At 42.1% G+C, this 16,346-nt stretch overlaps 1 protein-coding gene across 1 annotated transcript in view; it reads left to right on the top strand.

The window, feature by feature from the left end:
- The first annotated feature begins 767 nt into the window (after positions 1-767).
- Positions 768-16,346, top strand: part of ALK (ALK receptor tyrosine kinase) — a 725,373-nt gene continuing 709,794 nt past the window's right edge. The window contains exon 1 of the mRNA XM_043917489.1: positions 768-2,388. Coding sequence (XP_043773424.1) covers positions 1,704-2,388 — 685 coding nt within the window. The 5' untranslated portion in view covers positions 768-1,703. The remainder of the gene's footprint in view (positions 2,389-16,346) is intronic.

Raw genomic sequence — 16,346 nt, 5'->3', positions numbered from 1 at the left:
AGGGAGTAAAGGAAGTAACACATATTTAAGCACCATTCTGAGAAAACACGGAGTGACTGCCGTCTGAAACATTTGTTGTAGCTGAATCGCCACTCTGCAAGATCGCGAGCCACTTCCACCCTCTCCCGGAACCCCCCAAAAGCTCCCCCCGACCTCCGCACCATTTTATCCTATGTGGATGGTGGGATCACCAGGTTCTCCAGGAATGCGTTCAAATAATGGAAGGGTCAGAGAAGACTGTCTAAGGGCCCTAATCCAAGCCCAGAGTTGGCAGTGTCACGCTGCCCCTCCCTTCTCCCCTCCCCTGGCCTCCAGTTTTATTCCAGAACTGCTTTTCCGAAGTCGGATTCGTTTACTTCCCTTAAATGCGAAATTAGAATACTTGACTACAAAGGCCTCTTCCAGTCCTACTATTTATCTAATACACGCTCCTGTTCACACAGAAGCGACATAGGGCAGGGAATCTGGCAAAGGAGGAGCGAGGGAGGGAAGAGCGGTGGAGGGAGGGTAGGGCGGGCTCTGTGCTTTTCTCAATGAAAGCGGGGTGGGGGGTGGTCCTCTGCAGATTTGCATAAGAAGTCGACCTCGCCGCACCATTGGCTGGCGGGAGAGCGGGGCGGGGTGGGGCGGGGCTGCGTGGGCCCAGCCGCGGTGAGGAGCTGGCATTCGAACCCCGCCCCCGCCTCGGCCCGGCCCCTCTCGGCGCGCGCTCGCGGCTCCGCCAGCTGCAAGTGGCGGGCCACCAGGCAGATGCGATAGAGCGGTTCCCGGGGCTGCAGCGGCAGTAGCAGCTGGCACCCTGGCAGCCGCGGCCCAGAGGGTCGCGGGGCACAGAGGCGACTTCCGGCCACCTTCTGCCCAGCCACTGAAGCCGCAGAAGCTGCCGATGAGTGAGAAGAGGGCAGCAAGATTTCGGGCTTTTGGTCCCTGAATGCTTTCACTCTGCTTCTGCCACTGGGGCCGCTTTGGTGCCTGAGAACTCTGAGACCAGACGGGAGAGGAGAGCAAGGACGATGTAAACTTGCGCGGCGGCGGCCTGAGCCTCCGCTCCGCAGCGCAACGGCTGGATTCAGGTCCAGAAGTTCAGCTAGTAGTGCAGTCCGAAGACCTCCCGCTGCGGAGGATCGCGGGAGGGTGCGCGAGAAAACAGCTGGTGCCTGGTGCCCTCGTTTCCCTGCTAGACGCGGAAGAGGAGCTCAGAAGAGCCGAAAGCAGCTCAGGAGGCGGCTAGGACACCAAATACCAGCTCGGAGCCACCGTTCCCGGCACAAAAGTTGCAGAGGGTTGGAGGCCGCTCAAGAGTGGACAGACCACAGCTCAGGCCGCGAGGGGCAGGAGAGGACGGTACCTAATTGCCGTCTCCCGTCAACCATAGTAGTCTTTCTCATTCCAAAGCTCGGCGATCAACGGGCGGGGGCGCGGCATTCTGCACGGCATAGGGTCCCAGCTGCTGAGCCCTTCGCGCTTCAGGGTCTCTTGACACGCCCCTGAGCTTCCAGCCCCGTTTTATTGAGATTCCTGCTCTCCTCCTTGCAGTGGGAGGAAAGGAAATCTAGTGCACGGACAGTCCCCCGAGATTTGGTGGAAGGAGCCTGTCAGGACCAACGACTGTTAGGAACCCCTTCTCATCTGAGGGGGAGCGGAGGGTGAGGCTGGATCCCGGGGAATCGAAGCTCTAGCATAAACAGTCACCCTTTGGCGGGATGGGAGCCATAGGGCTTCTGTGGCTGCTGCTATTGCTGCTGCTTTCACCGGCAGCTTCAGGCTCCGGGACTGGGATCGAGACCGGCCAGCGCGTGGGCTCTCCGGCCACGGGGCCGGCCCTGCAGCCCCGGGAGCCGCTTAGCTACTCGCGCCTGCAGAGGAAGAGCCTGGCTGTGGACTTTGTCGTGCCCTCGCTTTTTCGCGTCTACGCTCGGGACCTGCTGCTACCACCGCCGTCCCCCTCGGAGCCGAGGGCTGGCCGGCTGGAGGCGCGCGGCTCGCTGGCTCTAGACTGCGCCCCACTGCTTAGGCTGGTGGGGCCACCACCCGGGGTCTCGTGGACAGCAGGCGCCAGCTCTCCCACCCCGGCTCAAGCACGGACGCTGTCCAGGGTTCTGAAGGGAGGCTCGATTCGCAAGCTTCGGCGAGCCAAGCAGCTGGTGCTGGAGCTTGGAGAGGAGGCGATCCTTGAGGGCTGTGTCGGGCCTCCAGAGGAGGCGACTGCGGGGCTGCTTCAGTTCAATCTCACTGAGCTGTTCAGTTGGTGGATTCGACACGGCGAAGGGCGGCTGAGGATCCGCTTGATGCCGGAGAAGAAGGTGTCTGAAGTGGGCAGAGAGGGAAGACTGTCCGCCGCGATCCGCGCCTCCCAGCCCCGCCTTCTCTTCCAGATCTTTGGGACCGGTGAGCAGCTCCCGCCTGAGTGGTTCGGGATTTGTTTGTGGTTTTTTTTTTTTTTTTTTTTACACACATCAATTTGCAACCACTGTCAACTAACCCCGATTTCCAAAACCTCAGCCCTTTTTCCTCCCTCAAACCTTCCTCCCCAGTTATACTATATTTTCTCCATGAATGCAGTCACTCCTCAAGGGACTGTCCCTTCTTTCTCAGCGACCAAGTCGGGGGTGGGGGGGGGGCGAGTTTCCTGTTCTTGGTAGAATGACTGTTTCTACTGACAGACACAAGGTTGCAGCCAAGATCGGATGTCCTTTATTTGGGGCTCCTAAGACAGTTGAAATCCCTCTATTACTTCTGCATTCTGAGAGCTTAGTTCTAGATCTCAACTGTTACCTTTCTTCCTTTCCCTTTGTTACTCTTCCTGGCCTCCACAAATTTGGGGAATGTGATACACTTTCTCAGGGAATATAGAACTCCTTATTATTGAATTCCACCCAGCTATCCTCTTCAAATGTTGACTTACCTAGGAATGGCCTCTTCTTCATTAATTCATTCTGCTTTCCACCTAACCCCAGTTCCTGTCCACTCAGAGACTCTTGTTCTTCCTCTCAGATGTATTGGGAGAGACCCAGAGGAACTAAGGGACAGGCAACAGGGTAATGGAGGGAGTTGTGGAGAGAGGGAGCAAAGTAGCTAAGATTGTTTTCCTTTAGGGGAGTCACTCTGAAGCCAGGAAGAGGCAGTAGTTGATTTCCCTTTCTCTCCCTGCCCCCAGTTCCTTCCCTCCAGTTCTTAGCTTGAGTATCTGTGGTAGCAGATCTGAATGCCTGTTTCTGAAAGGCCCATTTCTCTGCAGATCTCGCTGCTGGAGACTCCTGAAATGAGGTTTATATTTCATTTACTCTCATTTTCTTTCCACATTCACTGAGTTGGGGTTATGTATTTAGGCACTTACTTCTAACTCTTCCCATAATATCCTTTGACTGGGAAAACCAGGTGGTTTTGAATGGATGTTTCTTTTGTAAGACCATTGGGGAGAGGCTTGTGAATAAAATATAAAATGTAAATGAATGAGAAAGCACAGAAGAGAAAGCATGCCTTTTAAATGCCTACACTAATTTCATTGAGTAAAACCCGGCGTCTTTTCTATCATTCCCGTTGTCAGAAATAAATGAAATTCTCATGCTTCACTGGTTACTAATGTCTCTGTATTAATTGGATGGAAAGCATTGAAAAAAAGCCTATTATAGAGCTACAAGTATCTCCCATGTTTGTCCCAACACACACACACACACACACACACACACACACTCCCACATATACCCAGTAGTCTCATGCAGGGATATTCTAAAGCTGAGGTTTCTCAGTCATTGCAGAAAAAATATACTGGTATGTGGTCCCCTTGGAGTCTGGATGCATATTTCAGCATTAGCGCTAGTAGTATTGGCACCTAAAATGACCCCTTTATGTTCAGTGTTGGAATTTATACTAGCCTGTGGCAAGAGACAGGATCTGATGAATTTGATAGTGCTTTCTGTGAACTGAGATAGAGACCAATACTGTTGTCTCACCACAGATACTTTTGTAAAGAACAGCTGTGCTTTAATGTTGTCTTGGCTTCCATGGTTTATACATGCAACATTCTCTTTTAGTGCCTAATGTTTGTGTAATGGATATAAAAATTACTTCTCTGGGAATGCAGATTTTCTCCGACTTAAATGTCTCTGAGCATCTCTGAAACTTTCCTATCATTTCTTGTTATATAGGCAGGCCCTAGCAGTCTAGATGCTGTTGATATAGGCAAAGGGGTCCTTTCTATAGTTCTGAACTTACCTACTATAAACAAGCAAGTTGCTTGAAGTTATCACTGGTGCCTCTGGAGAGTCACACGCTTAATGCTTTTGAAGAATATACTCCAGTCAAGCATTAGATGAGGAGTTGGAGCTGCTGAGTGAGGGAGTTTCATGTAGAGATTAGTGTGCTCTGGGAGCTGCTCTGCTACTGGCTGTAGGGAAGCACAGTGAACATCCCAAATCCTCCCTCGGCAACACAGTTCATTTGGCAGCAGGACGAAGCCCTTATGCATCATTTGACACATCTAGCAATGCTAGTTTTAGAAAGAGCCAGGATTCTGCCATTAAAAGGCTAGAAATTTTAGCCAAGCATTTTTCAGCAGTATTGGGATCAAATGATTATTGATGGGATCAAATAAGACACTAAGTATAACTGAATGAGCTCCCCATGACCTCCAGAGAGACAGACAGCTTATTGAAAAGCACTTCAGGCCTTGTGGTGATCACACTTGGAACAGGCTGGACTCTCCTGCTCTGAGACATATGCTGTCTGCAGTTAGGCAGCTGGCCATGCAGGACTAGCTTCTCGCCTTATCACTGCTTCCCCAGCCTCATTTTGATAGTCTCTACTGCAGACTTCCTGTGGAGGGACTGGGCACACCCTTCTGTATCATGTTTTATGTTTGGGGCAACATATATTATTGTGATTTCATTCATTTTCTTGTATCAAAATTGAAGTTTAGGTTCTCACACTTGGAACAATTAGTCACACTTGGACTAATTTTGCTACTTATCTTGTTTGAGGAAATGGATTTATTCTTTTTATATAGACCCTGACTTACAGAAAAGGTGTTTAACTCTTCTGTGTCATAGGATCTTCAATTAAGTGAGGGGAAAATAGGCACAGCTCAGTAAATCTCTCCCTGTTTCTGCCCGAGTAACTGATGGTCTAATCCAGAGGGGAATGGTCTTGCTGGTGGGGCTGTCTGTGGGGAAGGAAGTAGAGAGGATGGGTCTTCTGCCAACCCTTGTTTTGAGGGGCCTGGGATAGCCCATTTGTCTCAGACTAAAGGTAGGGTACTAAACCTGAGCAGACCATGACTAGGAATCTGGTAAAAAATGGAAAAGCACCTAGTTAGAACAAAGCAATACCTCCATATCACTTGCATTTTGGGCTATCTGAGAGAACAAAAGGATGTCTGAGAGGCTTTATAATGCATGACATATTAATGGTGTTTCTTTGAGGGTTATTGTGAATTCATAAATGGGCTCAACATGTGAAAAGTCTGAAGTAGTTCCCCAGAACACCCATTCATTGAAAAGAGGTACAGAGAGTTACTCGGGCTATACAAATGGTGTACACTATCTTGGGTCAGCCCAAACCTCAAAAATGATGTCTGCCTGGAGGCTACCATGTTGCCCATAACTCTACTTTGTAACCTGTTGTGTAAACGTCTTGACATCTTGCTTCTGCCATCCTCCAGGCAGAAGCCTAGAGGATAATGATCTGTGGGATAGGAGGAGTTGTTTCACTGTTAATACCTGTCTTCTCATTCCAGGAAAGGGGATATATGACTTGGGACTTTATATGTACTGTGGAAAAGCCTAAGCAATTTAGAGTAGGTATATACAATGCAATATTCCTGACCCTTGAACTCACATATCTATTAGTCCCTTCCTATTTCATTTCTGGAAAGGGCAGAGAGAGGGAAGGAAGATAGAGAGTAAATTGGAGCTCCCAGAAGGGATATCAGTTATTGGAGGTGAATTGGGAGAGTTGGAGTTAGTCCAGAGAAGAGCCAAGAGCTGATTTAAGAGTTGAAGGGACTGATTTATGACAAAAGACGAAAAAAATTAAATATATATGGCTGGGCTAAGTGGTGATGAAGGAAAAGCCATGGTAACAATCCACAAATCCCTGAAGAGGGAGAGTGGCAGTGAAGGGGAAGAGTTATTTAGCGTGGCCCACAGAAGTAATAGGATGAGACTCACAGAAGGAAACTTCAGGTTAGATATCAGGGAAACCTTATTTTCTGAAATTGATATTCCTCTGACTATGGAATGGAATTCCAAAGGAGCAAAAGAGTAAGGTGAGATGTGGGTCAGACAAGCCACAGCATTCATAATTAATCAGTTCTATATTTTTAAATGTTGAGAAGCTGCAGAAGATGGGAGAGCTGGGATGGAGAACAGCATTAGGAGTTGGGTTTTTTGGGATGCAGTTCTGGAGAGCCTCTGGATTTTGATGTTACCAGGGGAAAGAGAAAATAATTGCATATGTATCTTTGAAGTTTGTGGGAAGTGCTTACAAGAACATTGTTGGTATCTTGAAAACACTATTTTGAAATTAATGAGTTTATTCTTCTTTGTCCCTAGATTAAACAGAGTGTTCTCTGGGGTTTTTGTATATTCAGTAGGGGGAGCCACACTCACCCAGCACTATGCATTGAAGATATATTTATTAATGTGTGTGGCATCAAGTCATTGGGCAAGACAAAAGGTACTTGGATCTTGAGAAGATGAGATCAGTTCTAGATTTGGTGAACTCTTACTGGCTACTGAAAACCCTTTGAAATGCTGAGAATATGTACAGCTATTTGAAAAATGAGCTTCTTCTAAATCCTATTGATCCTTTCACAAATTTACAAAAGAGAAAGAAGGTTCATGAAAGGTTTTATGTGGAAGGTGGGAGGAGAGTAGTATCATTAATAAAAATGAAAGCATTTATAAGGCAGTTTGTCTGCAGAAGGTGAAGAGGGACTGGCCTGCGGGTAGGAGAAAAGAAGGAGAGTTGTGTGAGCAAAAGTTGCAGCCTATTGCCACTCTCAGGATTACTGCCTGACAACACTCCATAGAAATTTGCCCAGCTTGATTTGGAAAGGACATTTTGCTTTTTAAAATAATCATTATTAATGTCCTATTACAGTTGTATGGGACTTTATAATTTATAAATTATTTTAACATTTGTTATTTTTACCAATCATACATTAGGAAGGGCAAATATTTGCTTTATTTTGTAAGTAGAGTAATTGGAATCCAGAAGTTTGATAACATTGTTTCAAGGTCATTTAGGTAGAAAGTTTTAGACCTGGAAACTTTCATTTATATGTTGAAAGGTTATGGCTTGCTAGAGGATGTGTTAGAATACTGACTGGGACCACATATCCTGCCTTCAAATCAGAGCTCTTTCCACTAAGGGAATCATCTCAGGTGCATACTATAAATAACCAAGACATGTAAATAGACAAAAAGCTTTACATTATCTTTTTCAGAAGGTCATATAATAAATATTTGGTGGGCAATAGCCATGACTTGGAAACATTTCTTAAAATCTTTAAGGCCTGGTTTGATCATTTGAAAATGGTTATAGTAAATAGTTCCTATCTCAAGACTGTGTCCCGAATATTAAATTAGGTGATGCATGTAAATCTTAGGGCTTTCCTGATGGCTCAGTTGGTAAAGAATCTGCCTACAGTGTGGGAGACCTGGGTTCAATCCCTGGATTGGGAAGATCCCCTGGAGGAGGGCATGGCAACCCACTCCAGTATTCTTACCTGAAGAATCCCCATGAACAAGCGGGCTGCAGTCCATGGGGTCTTAAAGAATCAGACATGACTGAGCGACTAAGCACAGCACATGTAACTCTTAACCCCAAACCTGAAACATCATAAACTGCTCCATCAATATAAACAGCTATATTTTTTCCTAGAAGCAGCAACACTCCAGCATCTGGTTGTGCAGGTTGTGCACTCTGCAATTACAAGGGTTCCATATACATTTTAGCCTATTTGAATGGTGCCATCTGGAGTTGTGCAGTCCTCATGTGTGGCAATATGTGGCAGCCCTGGCAACAATTGTGATACTGTGTATTCCCCATACAACTAACTTCTAACTCCTCAGAGATGAGAGGTGAGATCCAGAGGAATGAGGAGTGACCAGGATGAGTTTCTATTGTTCCATCACGGAAGACCTGTCTTTGCCAGAAATGTAGATGAAAAGAGGTGTTGAGGTGTGGCATTTACTTTATTCCTATCAACTGTTATTCTCTTATAGGCCTTTTGACCTTGGATTCAGTCCAGAGAATCAAGTGGCATATTTACAATCCAATTCTTTTTTTTTCTATAGAAATAAACAAAGTCTTAACTTTGTGAAAGTAAGGAAACTAATGCTGAGAAAGAAAAAGATGGAGGCATTACAGAGCAGTAGTTTTCAGATGGTGGATCTTCCCTCAGAATGATCTGTGTAGTCCAGGCCTTACCATGTCCATAGACATGCTGGACCACTGACCTCTGGCAGCTCCTTTATTGTAATTAGCTGGAGCTGTGCCCTTCCCGTACATTTCTAGCCTCATCATTCATTGTCAGATTTGTACTGTGCTTAGTCGCTCAGTCATGTCCGACTCTTTTTGACCCCATGAGCTGTAGCCCACCAGGCACCTCTGTCCATGGGGATTCTCCAGGCAAGAATACTGGAGTGGGTTTCTATGCCTTCCTCCAGGGTATTTTCCAACCCAGGGATCAAGCCCAGGTCTCCCACATTGCAGATGGATTCTTTACCATCTGAGCCATCAGGGAAGCCCCCCTGGTGCAAAGTCCTAAGTGGTTAATAGACCTGAGCCCATGAAAAGCAATTAAATCTTTGAAATTCCATGGAGACACGTAGCCCAGGGACTTGAATGGGAGGCTGTCTTAGGAAAGTACCTTAACCTAAAATAAGTTGTTAAGCACCCACACTGCATCTTATAGATGGCGTTTTTTGTGAGCCGTAGGTGAGCTGCTGCCTCCAAAAGATGCACATGGATATCATCTCTGCTTGAGAGTAGATGAACATGAGTATTGGTGAGGATGGTTATAGGTCCAGGGGTCATGTAGAGAGAATAGCAAATAGCTAGTAAGGAACCCTGGGAATGCCTTCTTTCTTAGCGCCATTGCCTTGTCCTCCAGTCTAGGGTATGGCCAGTGTTTCTTAACCTAGTGATTATCTGGGTTCTTTCACACAGTCAAGGTGTGAGACTGAAGCAGTTCAAAGCAAGTGTTGGCCTGATGGTGAGATAGTGAGGGGGTGGGAGGTATCCCATATATTTTTGGGTGAGCAAGATTTCTCAGAATAGCTTTATTTTTTCTTCAGGAAATATTATGCTTAATTTTCCAGCAGGACTGTTCTTAGCTTAGGTCCTTTCCCAGGCAAGTTTTATCAAATCCATTTGGTGATATAACATAGACATTCCAGAAAGTGGGAAGCCCAAGAACATGTCGGAAAGAAAGCTCCTTTGGGGCAGATACACCTAACCACATAGTTAATTAAGAGACTTTGTTCCTTGAATCATCCCTTTCTGGCTAAGTGACAGCAGGTACATGAAGAGGTAGGCGGTCTGAATTCCCTTGAGTAAGGAAAGGCTAAAGGGTAGGTATGAAAAAAAGTATGAAAGTAAAACAAAGGAAATCTAGGCAAGCTTAAAGGAAATCAAGCAGATAACCAAAGGAAATCAGAAGGAAAATTTAAACCATTGGTTATGGTTTTTTCTCTCACTTATATTTTATTCAGTTTTCATCAGAATATGGATTTGTGAACTTGGGCATGGGTGGAACTTCTTTGTAGATCTTTTTTACATTCTCAGCCCACATAGTTAAAATAAATATTTTTTTGGTGAACAGAACACTGGGTTAGGAGCTAGGAGGCCTAGATTCTTTTATGATATTAGCCTTCATTGGATTTGAAATCTTGTGCAGTCCCTTAAACACCTTGAGCCTCTGGGTTTTGTTTTCCTAAAGGAGATAACACAGATCTTGTCTTGACTACCTCACAGAGTTGCTGTGAGCATTGTATGAGATAACCTATGTGGAAGCCTTACTCTGGCTTATTCAGAAATAAATATGTAGGGCAGTAGAAAAATGAATATGTAAGAATCATGACAGGTGCTAAGATTCTGCTTCATCCATGCATAGTTTCCCCAGCCTTTGGCATTCAGAGCAGCTATGCAACATCCCAGACTTTGAGGCAGGCCGTAAGTTTCAGTTAACAGCTCAGAAACATTGAAAAGTGTTTGTAAAGCCCCTCCCCAAGGTTCCTAAAGTGAGATTGTTTCATTGAAATCAGTTTGCTCAATTTCAGACTTTTCTGGAAATGTATCTCTGGTAGTGGGACATAGGTCCTGTGTTTTAGCATCAGAAAATGATTTGTTTTTTAATTGAAGGATGACAAATAAGGTGGATTGAGTATATTGATCTTGTGTACAGCTTGATGATAATTCACATGTACAGCATCCATATTATTGTCACCCAGATGAAGATACAAAACATTTCTAGCATCCCCAGAAAGTTCCCTCCTGTCCTTTGGCAGTCTGTATTCAACCCCTAACCAAGATAATCATCCTTATAATCCGTATCATCAATTAGTTTTGCCTATTTTTGAATTTCATGTAGATGGAATCATATAGTATATATTATTTTGTGTCTGACTTTTCTTACTCAGCATTATTTGTGTAGGATTCATCAGTCATTTTGTGCACCAACATTCATTCTTTCTTTTTCTTAATTTGCTGTGCTATATTCCTTTATATGGATATAACACCACTCATTTATACATTTTCTTATCGAGGAACTGGACTTCTATAAAGTCAAAAGTAAAAGGTCCTATTCTAAATAGTGGGTGGTGGTTGTTGTTCACTTGCTCAGTCATGTCCAACTCTTTGTGACACCGTGGACTGCAGCACACCAGGCTTCCCTGTCCTTCACTATTTCCCAGAGTTTGCTCAAACTCATGTCCATTGAGTTGATCCCCTTCTCCTCATGCCCTCAATCTTTCCAGATACCAAGGTCTTTTCCAATGTGTTGGGTCTTTGCATCAGGTGGCCAAAGTATTGGAGCTTCAGCTTAGCATCAGTCCTTCCAGTGAATATTCAGAGTTGATTTCCTTTAGGATTGACTGATTTGATCTCCTTGCAGTCCAAGGGACTCTCAAGAGTCTTTGCCAGGACCACAGTTCAAAAGTATCAATTCTTCGGTGCTCAGCCTTCTTTATGGTTCAGCTGTCATCCATACATGACTTTGGATAAACCATAGTAGAATAAGTAAAAGATCTGGGATTGAAGCCCTCCTATACCATTTATTGGCCCAAAGCTACTTATTTTCTTCTTTGAATTTTGGCTTTTCTTATTTGTAAAGTGAGAAAAATAATACCCATCTCCTGAGTTACAGTGAGAATAGGATAAGGCATATAATAAGTCCTGACACACAGTTGGTATTCAACAAGTATTAGTTTTTTTCCCCAGTTCTTGATTGCATTTCTTCCATTGGTGGCCAGAATGGATGCTTCAAACGCTTCCTAAAGCAGGGAAAGCGAGCCCTGTTACAAGTGAGGTCATTAACTCAGAGGGAAAAGTAGCATCCAAGGACTATGTAATAAATTCCATGTAATAACTCTTCATAATTTCATTTTAAATAAAATAAGTTAAATAAAACATAAATATTTCTTGCACTCAGTCTTAAATTTAACAAAATATTCAAGTAATAAATCAAAATTTCAAAACTCTTTGGTCTTATATTCAAGTCAGTTAAAGAAGAGAGAAAGAGTTTAGAGGGGACAGAAAAAAGTGGACAGAAGCACAACTATATTTATATCAAGAGAGATAAAAATGAGAATGACAGAGATATAAGTGGGAAAACAGAGGAATGTATAAGAAGAGGTAACCCAGGAAAATAAAAGGTAGGGGTTATTTTCTAGATATGGAGATGCATAGATACAGTAAAAGAAACGGAAAGAGTGACAGAAAGAGAATGGGGTAGGAGGAGGAAAGGAGGTGAGCAGGAACACTTGATTATTTTTGGCCTGGAAGGATTATTTTTGACCTGGTGTCTGAACTTATGACCAGCGTTATATAATGGTTATCTTCAATTTTATTGAAGTAGAATTCACATACAATAAAATGCACCTATTTTAAGTGTTTTGTTTGATAAATGTGTACACCTGTGTAACCACCTTCCTAATTAGTATACAGAACATTCCTGTCAACCCCTGAGGGTCTTCCTTGACCTTTTGCAATGAACCCTATGCTTCCTGCTCTAGGCAATATCTGATTTGATTTCTATTGCAATAGATTTGTCTGTTCTGTGGATGAAAACATACAGTATAGTCTTTTGTATCTGACTTCTTTCACTTAGAATTCTAATGCTTTTAAGATTTTTTTGTGTAGTTGGTGTGTATTATAATAGTAATTTGTTTCTTTTTATTCATCTCATTGTATGAACATACAGCTGATTCTTGAACAACTTGAGTTTGAACTTAGAGGGGGTCCACTTATGTGTGGATTTGTTCAACAATAAATACTACACAGTCCACAGGTGGTTGAATCCACTGGTGTGGAACAGCCGGTATGGAGGAATTAAACCCTGTATTGGAAGGGCCAAATATAAATTATATGCAAATTATCAACTGCAAGGAGGATAGGTGTCCCTAACTTCTGCATTGTTTAAGGGTCAACAATTTTTTTATCCATTCATCTGTTTATGGACATTTAGACTGTTTCCAGTTTGGGTCTCTCATGACTAAAGCTGTTATGAACATTGTGTGTATAATTCACTTTGTGGACATATGTTATTAATTCTCTTAAATCCCTTATAGAATTGTTGGATTGTGTGGTGAATGCATGTTTAGCATTATTAGAAATTGAGAAAACGTTTTCCCAAGGTATATGTACCGTATTTTGCTCCCGTCAGTAATGTATGAGAGTTCTACTTGCTCCATCCACATCCCTCAAAATATTTGGCACTGCCAGTGTGTGGTGGCATCTCATTGTGGTTTTAATTTGTATTTCTAGGTGTTGGCTATCTAACATTGCATAGGAAATCACCCCCAAAGTTAGTGGTTGAAAATAATGATAAATAAGTATCTTCTATAGTTCCTATGAGTTAGGGATTTGGGAACAGTTGACTTGGTGATTTTTGCTTGGAATCTCTCATGAGCTATCAGCCAAAACTGCAGGCATCCTAAAGCTTGACTGCAGCTGCAGGATTTACTTACAAGGTGCTTTACTCACATGACTTTAGCCACATCTGATGCTGGCTACTGGTGGGGTCTCTGTTCTTCGCCAGGTGGTCCTCTCCACAGGACTATTGGAACATCCTTGTGTCCTGGTGTCTGGCTTCCCTCATCTCAATAGACGATCATGTGGTTTTTCTTCTTCTTCTTTGATAAATGTGAACTACACTATTTAACTTCCAAATGTTGAATTTGCTTTAAGTTCCCTGGATAAATCCCACATGGGTATGACTTATCATACTTTTTACATATTGTTGGATCTGCTTCCTAATACCTGGTGAGAATTTCTTCATGTTCATGAAGGTTATTGGTATAGTTTTCTTTCACTATTTTTGACAGGCTTTAGGGTCTAGGTAATCCTGGGATCATAAAATGAGTTGAGAAGTGCTCCCTCTTCTTCTGTTTTTCCTGGAAGAGAATTGTAGGTTTTTCTTTCTTGAATTATTTTTGGTAGAATTCGGTACTGATGCCATCTTAGCCTGGTGTAGTCTTTGCTGGAGGGTTTTTAAATACTAAATATATTTATTTATTACTAATTAGAGGATTATTCAGATTATCTGTTTACTTTTTAGTGAATTTTAGTCATTTGTATCCTTAAAGAAATTGGTTCATCTAATTTGTTGAATTAATACAACTTAGGTTGTTCATAATATTCCCTTATTTATTTTTAATCTTTGTAGGCTCAGCGGTGATGCCCTTTCTTTTATTCTTGATGCTGGTAATTTGCATCATCTTTCTTTTTTCTTTTCCATCATTCTGGGTAGAGAATACCAATTTACCAATTTCATTGAATTTTAAAGAAATGACGCTGTGATATTGATTTCTTTTGTTATTTTTCTTATTTAAATTTCACTGATTTCTGCTCTCATTTGTCTTTCTTTCATTTTGTTTGCCTTGGGTTTAATTTGCTCTAATTGTTTCTAGTTTCTTAAGATCATTGATTAGAGATTTTTTGCCCTCTATTTCAAATATAATCATGTAATGTTAAAATTTCCCCCTAATAATTACTTAAGCTGCATTGTACAAATTTCATTCTATTGCAATAAAACTTCATTTACATTCAATTAAAAATATTTTCTAGTTCTTTAACCTGTAGTTATGTTTATTTCTGAATACTTGGAGGATTTTCAAGATATCTTTCACTGATTCTAGTTCAATTCTGAAATGGTCTGAGAACATACTTAGTTTGATTTCAGTTATATAAAGTTTGTTAAGGTTTGTTTTATAGCTCCTATCTTGCTGAATGTTCCATGTATACTTGCAAAAACATATTTTCTGTTATTGTTAGGTGGAATGTTCAATCAACATCAGTTAGGTCAATTTGGTTAATAGTGTTGTTTGGTTTTTTATATCCTTGATTTTCTCTCTGTTATGTATATTGCCAATAGAGGAGTGCTAAAGTCTCCAGGTTTTTGTTTGCCTCTTTCTCCTTTTAGTTCTATCATGTTTTGCTTCTCTATCTGATGCTCTTATTATTAGGTGCCTGCATATTTAGGATTGGTATATATTCATGATAATTTGACTCTTTGTTATGTAATGTCTCTTTTTATCTCTGATGGTATTCATATTTTGAATTTTACTTTGATATTAATAGAGCCATCAGCTTTCTTTTGATTAGTATTTGCATGGTATATCTGTTCTGTCTTTTTACTTTTTTTTTTTAAATCAGCCATAGGCATACATTTATCCCCTCCCTTTTGAACCTCCCTCTCATCTCCCTCCCGTTCTACCCCTCTAGGTTGATACAGAGCCCCTGTTTGAGATTCCTGAGACATACAGCAAATTCCCACTGGCTATCTATTTTACATATGGTAATTAAGTTTCCATGTTACTCTTTCCATATATCTCACCCTCTCCTCCCCTCTCCTCATGTCCATAAGTCTGTTCTCTATGTCTGTTTCTCCATTGTTGCCCTGTCAGTAAATTCTTCAGTACCAATTTTCTAGATTCTGTATATATGTGTTAGAATATGGTATTTATCTTTCTCCTTCTGACTCACTACACTCTGTATAATAGGTTCTAGGTTCATCCACCTCATTAGAACTGACTCAAATGTGTTCCTTTTTATGGGTGAGTAATATTCCATCGTGTATATAGACCACAACTTCTTTATCCATTGATCTGTCGATGGATATCTAGGTTGTTTCTGTGTTCTAGCTTATTGTAAATAGTGCTTCAATGAACAATGGGATAAATGTGTCTCTTTCAATTTTGGTTTCCTCAGGGTATATGCCTAGGAGTGGGATTGCTGGGTCATATGGTGGTTTTATTCCTAGTTTTTTAAGGAATCTCCATAACATATTCCATAGTGGCTGTATCAATTTACATCCCACCAACAGTGCAAGAGTGTTCCCTTTTCTCCACACCCTTTCCAGCATTTATTGTTTGTAGACTTTTTGATGAGGGCCATTCTGACTGGTATGAGGTGATATCTCATTGTAGTTTTCATTTGCATTTCTCTAATAATGAGCAATGTTTGTCTTTTTTTTTTTGTCCTTTTACTTTCAATCTATGTATTTATTTAAAGTGAATTTCTTGTAGAAGACATATTGTTGGATTTTATGTGTCTTTTTAAAATTTAGTCTCACAATGTCTATCATTTACTTGGTGTGTTATGTTTGATATGGTTGGATTTGGTCTACCATTTGTTATTATTATTTTCTCTTTCTATTTTTTGTTCTTCTGTTATCCCTTTCCTGGCACCTTTTGAGTTATTTGAATATTTTTTAGTTTTAATTTTTGTCTTCATTACATCTTTTTATATTATTTTAGTGTTTGCTCTTGGGATTTTATTTATGTATGGGCTTTCACAGTTTATTTTGAGTTGACATTTTAGTACTTCAAGTAAAATATAGATGGCTTACAACTATGTGTAAGGCTTCCCTGATAGCTCAGTCGGTAAAGAATCCACCTGCAATGCAGGAGACCCCAGTTTGATTCCTGGGTGGAGAAGATCAGCTGGAGAAGGAATAGGCTACCCACTCCAGTATTCTTGGGCTTCCCTTGTGGCTCAACTGGTAAAGAATCTGCCTGCAAATGTGGGTAACCTGGGTTTGATCCCTGGGTGGGGAAGATCAAGATCCCCTGGAGAAAGGAAAGACTACCCACTCCAGTATTCTGGCCCGGAGAATTTCA

The sequence above is a fragment of the Cervus elaphus genome, chromosome 11 (assembly GCF_910594005.1).
Source record: "Cervus elaphus chromosome 11, mCerEla1.1, whole genome shotgun sequence".
In the NCBI taxonomy this organism is placed as follows: Eukaryota; Metazoa; Chordata; class Mammalia; order Artiodactyla; family Cervidae; genus Cervus; species Cervus elaphus.
Note: the sequence above shows the minus strand (reverse complement) of the source record. Positions and strands in the feature narration are given on the sequence as shown.